General features: G+C 43.9%; 1 protein-coding gene across 1 annotated transcript in view; it reads right to left on the bottom strand.

Annotated features, from left to right (window-relative positions):
- Positions 1-3,969, bottom strand: part of LOC102853337 (serine palmitoyltransferase small subunit A-like) — a 32,455-nt gene extending 28,486 nt beyond the window's left edge. Inside the window, exon 1 of the mRNA XM_006889983.1 lies at positions 3,835-3,969. Coding sequence (XP_006890045.1) covers positions 3,835-3,946 — 112 coding nt within the window. The 5' untranslated portion in view covers positions 3,947-3,969. The remainder of the gene's footprint in view (positions 1-3,834) is intronic.
- Positions 3,970-6,683: the final 2,714 nt, after the last annotated feature.

Genomic DNA, 6,683 nt, shown 5'->3' on the forward strand with positions numbered 1-6,683 from the left:
TTTTTAATTACTTTTATGTCAAAATTTCCTTACTGAAATAATTTTTAATTTTTCTTTTATATTCAACTAGGGTTGACTTTGAATTTACATTGACTTTTAACAAAGATCTGGGAAGAATAGAGAAGCAAATAATTCCTGGACATACATTCTGATTCACACATACATTTAGATGCCCCTAAAAATCACGCAGAAATTATTATAAAAGGTTATAAGTTTTTCTACTCAGGGTTCATCGAGGGCAACTAGTATAACAAAGTCCACTGCTACATCCTATGATACTTTGGTGACTAGCATCTTAAGAGCTTACATTCATCCATCTAAGGTGCATCTACTGGCCTCTCCCTGCCCAGTACAAAGAAGAGGGAAGAAAATCAAAGATGTATAGAAGGAAGTAGTCCAAAGGACTACTGGGCAATGGGAATCTCAATTTTACTACCCAAAGACCAGAAGAACAAGATGGGACCTGGCTATCTAGAGGGTCCTGGGCAGAGTTGGGGGGGGGGGGTGGGGAGGGAATATGGAATAAAACTAAAAATCATAAAAACAGCCAGACTTTCTGACCTAAAAGAGAACTCCAAAGATTATAGCTCTCAGTTATCCTCAAGCCTGTAACCAAGGCCATCCCCAAGACTCAGGCATGCTTACTCCTTAGAACAAGCAAAGATCAAAGGGGCAGTATTTGCCCAGGGCAAGCTCAGAAGATATGACTGGGTAAGATAGAACAGTGCATACAAAAGCTCAGGAAGTAAGTGGGAAGAGCACCACTAGCAATGTGGGGACTATAATTAACAACAAAGAACAAAATTTTTATGAATGGTTAAATGGGAAACTAATTTGCTCTGGAAGCTTTCACTTAAAGCACAAGAAAAAGCATAGTGTGGTTTTGTTGTGATGGTTTTTTTTCTTTCTTTTTACAAGGATAAGAGTTTTTTCCTAAAATAACTTCAAATAGTTAAAGAAGTTACACCAGTTAAATAAACCAGTGTATTTACTTACTCTAAGAAATTACAGATTTAGAAAAAAAATAATAGATTAGTATTCCTCTATCCAGCAACCAACTTCTAACTCAGAAATCAATGTAAATTTCTCTTAAAATAAATCTTAGGTTTCTGTAACAACAGCAAATATGTCAACTCCAAGACTAAGGTGCACCTGATTCAGGTCATGGTCTTTTCAATCATCTACTATGTGGGGTCAGGATTGGTGGACGATGTATCAACAATCTGTGTTATGCAGATGACACAACCCTGCTTGCTGAAGCTGAGGAGGACCTGAAGCACCTGCTGCAGAGGGTCAAGGACTGCAGCCTACAATATGGATTGAGGCTCAATGTCAAGAAGACAAAGATTCTCACCACTGGACCAATCGGCAGCATCAGGATGGATGGTGAAGAGATTGAGATAGTACACAGCTTTAGTTTGCTTGGCTCCATAGTCAACAGTCTTGGCACCAGCAGCCAGGAAATTAAAAGGCGCATTGCCATGGGAAAGTCTGCTGTTAGGGACCTCTCCAAAGTACTGAAGAGCAATGGTGTCTCTCTGGAGACTAAGGTGCATCTGATACAGGCCATGGTCTTCGCAATCACCTGTTATGCATCAGAGAGTTGGACAATGACCAAGGAGGATAGAAGGAGAATTGATGCCTTTGAGCTGTGGTGCTGGAGAAGAGTACTGAGAATACCATGGACTGCTAGGAAAACAAATAGATTTGTCCTGGAGAGGGTTAAACCGGGTGGCTCCTTGAAGGCAAGGATTCTGAGGCTCTGTCTAACTTACTTTGGACATGTAGTGAGGAGAGACCGGTCCTTGGAGAGGGACATCATGCTTGGGAGGGTGGAGGGACGGCGCAGGAGAGGAAGGCCCTCTATGAGGTGGATTGATTCAGTGACTGGGATAATTGGGATAGGAGTGTCAGAGACAGTGCGATTGGCACAGGACAGAGCGGAGTTTAGGGCTGTTGTACATAGGGTCGCTATGAGTCGCAGGTGACTCGACGGCACATAACAACAACAACAACAACAACTATGCATCACAGAACTATGAATAAGGATGAGAGAATAACTGATACTTTTGCTTTGTACTGGAAGAGTACTGAGCACCCACCCCATGGACTCCAAAAAGAAAAAATGGCTGTCTCGGGAAAGTGCAGCCAGAGTTTTCCTTGAAGACAAAGAAGGCAAAGATTCATCTCCCATACCTTAGACATGTAGCCAAGCAAGGCTATTCCTTGGAAAGGGACATTATGTTTGGGAAGATGGAGGGCCAGCAAAGGAGAGGAAGACTCCCAGCAAGATGGATTGACACTGACTGCAGCAATGGACTCAGGCATGTCAGAAATTAAGAGGATGGTACAGGAATAGGACAAGGTTCACAGTCAATATTCATAAGGTCACAATGAGTTGAAGTTGACTTGAGGGCATATAACAGCAGTAAGAGCCTTATTACTATGAAATAGTTTTAATCTTATGAATCAATAATCAGAAAGCTTCACTCACTACTTTTGTGGCTAATTGCCTGGTTTTGGTAAGAGTTTAAGTTTTGTAACTTAAGAAAATGAAAACTTAACGATTGTTGTTAGGTGCTATAGTATGCATAGGGTAACTGAAGTACTACGTTAGGTGCTGAGAGTCAATTTTGACTCATTTACTGTGAGCATAGGCTCTCAAGTTTATTACCTCTCAAGGTATTACCTCAGTCATCCATTAAAATGCAACAATGCACTGGTAAAACTGTTCTAAAGTGGGCTACTTCCAACTAAACCATATTGAAAAGGAGAGACCCTATCTGAAGCAGACACGTATTGAAAATCGCCTCAATGTTTATTTTTAAAAAGTTGCATCTCATGTGGTAGATATTCTTCAAGAAATCCCCAAGAGTGACATATAACCCAGAATACGTATTTTAGGACATGTTCTTAGGGATAGCATCATTAAGAAGAGGTGTCAATAATGACACCTGGAGACAGGGAGACTTCACAACCTTGAGTAATTAATTCACTGAAGTTAACTGACAAGGTTAGAAAAGTTAAAAACATACGCAAAGTGCTGAGCAGTTACATGGCTCATAGTAATCACTCAGCAATCCTTGTGTTGTTGTTAGGTGTCATCGGATCCCTGCAACTCATTATGAACCTATGCACCGTAGTCATTTATCCAGAGAGCTTGAAATTCCAACGACAATTAAACATAAATCCCTTTTTAGGGCACTTCTGAGGAGGATACAAACAAAAGACCAACGGACGAAGTTATTCATTAAAACGTACTTTGAAAAGAACCATCTTCGAAGACCAAAAATACACAATAACTTAAACTGACTTCTACAACTGTACGAAGGTTTCATGATCACAAATTCACAACCTGGTTCTAAAAGCCGGTAATTTGATTAGAATTCTCATTAGGACCAAAGCCAGCTATATCAGGGACAGTTAAAGGTCAAAGGCAACCAAGCTGAGGGCGATTTGCTCCACCACACAGAACACAAAGGACAAAACCAAAAGCAGACGTGGCAAAAGAGAGGACATACCGGGTGATACATCACCCTTGGGGATTTCTTCCAAAAATAAAGACGGCTCTAGCTAGGATCAAGTGACTCACAGGTAACTCGGGAGCTCAAGAGTTATCACCCCACCACCCCCACCTCCGCCACCACCTTAACGGCGCGCGCAAAAGGTCCCTCTTATCTCTCCCTCTACAAAAAGAGGAATCTGTGCGCCCCGGCCCCAGGAAGACTTCCTTTCTGGTGCCCACCCTCCAGCCCTCAGGCCCGGAAGAAGGACGCCCAACGGCCCACACAACCCCTAACCCCTAACAGTGCACGCGCGGCCCGCACAGGATACTGAATATAGTCCGCTCCCAAGGCTCCAGCATGTAGAGCGCTGTGACAAGCAGGTACTGGTAGTAGAACCAAGACATCTGTTTCCAGGCCCGCGCCAGCACCATACCAGCCATGTGCACGCGATGAAGCCGACAGTCAATCTGTCCAACCGGCCTCCCGTTCGCGTCCGAAAACCCCCGGCTTGGAGGCCCGCCCGCCCGCCGCTCTGCGCCCATTGGCCTGACCCGCCCGGCGCGTCACCCATGGGCACGCCCAGCTCCGCGCGCTCCCTGCTCCCGGACTGCCGCGAGCCCTGCCCGGCCTGCGCTCATTGGCCGTGCCGCTTCTTCGCGTCTCACGACTCCTAGTCTCCTCCTCGTTCCCTCCTCCCTTCGGGCCGCGCCCACGCGAGCCAGAGAACGTTCCCCGCGAGAGCGCACTGGCCGCTCCCTGCGTGCCGCGCCCCGTCCGCCCCGCCCCACCTCGCCTTGCTGGCGGTTGGTAAGGAAGGTGTTGGTGTGGTCGCTTGTGAGACGCCGTTGTTGGCCTCAAGCGGTCAGTACCGGCAGAGGAATCCATGAACGCTTGTCGGAGAAATAGTTGTTATACTTACGGCAGTTTATGGGGCAAGAGATTACGAAATTAAGCAGAAAAGTATTAGGCTCCTTACTTCATGCAGTTTACAGTCTAGCTGAGGGAGACATTATTAATCTGTCATTAAAATGCAGGTAAAGCTCTATTCAGAGCAAAGGAAAGGGTGCTGTGTTGTTATGTACTGGGTACTTTGTGAAGGCAGCGCCCAGTCTGTTTCGTAAATAGCGCTTGAAATTTCCAAATTAATAAAAACTAGTTTGTTGAGCTGAGTATCACTTATAATGAACCAATGAACAAAAAATCTGAACCCTGTTCTATCCTGTGCCATCCTCATCAACTCTGAGACGTTTGAGCCCATTGCTTCAGTCACTATCAAACCATCTGGTTGCGGGTCTTTCTCTCTTTGACCAACCCTCCACCTTTCCAAGCATGATGTTTCTCTCCAAGGAATAGTCTCTCCTCCAAACATGCCCAAAGTGTGTAAATCAATCAAAGCTCTGTTACCTTGGTCTGAAGGAGCACTCCTTAACTGTCCTCTTTCCAAGACATGGTGCTAAATGTAGGAAAGAACTGAATGAAGTCAGGGAAGGTTACTGGAGAAGTGATGCAAGTAACGTGCGCGCACACACACAAATATGTACATACACACACACAAAAGACTGCCGTCTAAGTGTGAGCTGATGATTATCTCATGGAAATGTTCTGTTAAATGCCCATATTTTCCCTCTGGAAGTAGGTCAACAGCCAGGCAGTTACCACTAGGCAAAATATACACTGTTCGCATCTGAAATGCCACAATTAAAGGGCTTTATTGTTTAAATTTTAAAGAAATAGCTTGTAGGCTTACTGCTGACGCTTTAAAACTTCGATAACTTTTCGCTTATTCGGAAGTATCAAGTGCTGTTTATGAAACAACAGATAGACTAAGAGCTACCCTCACAAAGGACCCTGTCGATGACAGAGAAAGATATTGATTCCAGTGAGGTGTGGTAAAGGATGACCATTATGTGGAGGATGTCAAGAGACTCCAGAGAAAAGGCTATTCAAAATTGTAAAGGACTTGAAAAAATATTTAAAAGGTTTCTCCAAAATAATGCTTTAGCTGTGTTTAGAAGGACAAATAAAAATGGAAAATGAATGGGCTGAAGAGGAAAATGTGGGATAGACAATCTAAGCAGAGGAGCATGACACCTTTACATGATGGTCTGTCTAGAGACTAAGCTGTGCCTGATCCAGGCCATCGTCTTCATGAGTACTTGCTATGCATCAGAGGGTTGGACAATGACTAAGGATGATAAAAGAAAAATTGATCCCTTTGAGCTGTAGTGTTGGAGAAGAGTATTGAATATTCCATGGACTGCTAAGAGAACAAACAGGTCCATCCGGGAGAGGGTGAAACCAGTCTGCTCCTTTGAGGCAAGGATTTTGAGGCTCCATCTCACATACTTTGGGCATGTTGCCAAGAGGGACCAGTCCTTGGAGAGAAACACCATACTTGGAAGAGTCAAGAGACAGCGCAAGAGAGGAAGACCCTGAATAAGATGGATTGACTCTGTGACTAGGGTAATAAAGATGGATGTATCAAAGATAATGAAGATGGCTCAAGATAGAGCAGTGTTCAGAGATGTTGTACACAGAGTCACTATGAATCTCAGGTGACTCAATGACATAGAACAACAGCAGCAGCACACAAAAGTGCTAGAAGAACTTCCATAACCACTCATAGCAACCCTATGAACAGCAAATCTGACCTCTGCCCCATCCTGTGCCATTCTCATCATCTCTGACATACTAGAACCTATTGCTGAAGTGACCTTGCCAATCCATCTTGTTCAGAGTTTTCCACTCCTTCACTAAACCTCCAATTTTCCAAGCATGATATCCCTTTCCAAGGAATAGTGTTACCTAGTTATATGTCCAAAGTATGAAAGATAAGGCTTGGGAACTTTGCTTTCGGCAGGAGGTCTGGGGAAGGGGTGGTCTGCATCATGTCTGGCTGTGAAGGTAGCAAGAAGCAGCCCCTGAAACAACCCAAGAAGTAGATCAAGGAAATGAACAAGGAAGGTAAAGCTTTCAAGCAGAAACAAAAAGAACAGAAGAAATTTGAGGAGCTAAAAGTGAAGGCCGTAGGCAAAGGTCTCCTGGCCACAAGTAAAATTAATAAATCTGAGAAAGAAAAAAAAAAGCTGTTCTTTGTAACTGAGGCAGTGATGAACCTTACTTGCGTTCCTGTTTAAAATACCTACATTCTCTAAAAACAACTAAAATGGTCTTTTG

This window comes from Elephantulus edwardii, unplaced genomic scaffold (genome assembly GCF_000299155.1).
Source record: "Elephantulus edwardii isolate Elephantulus edwardi_28Jun2011 unplaced genomic scaffold, EleEdw1.0 scaffold00084, whole genome shotgun sequence".
Taxonomy (NCBI): Eukaryota; Metazoa; Chordata; class Mammalia; order Macroscelidea; family Macroscelididae; genus Elephantulus; species Elephantulus edwardii.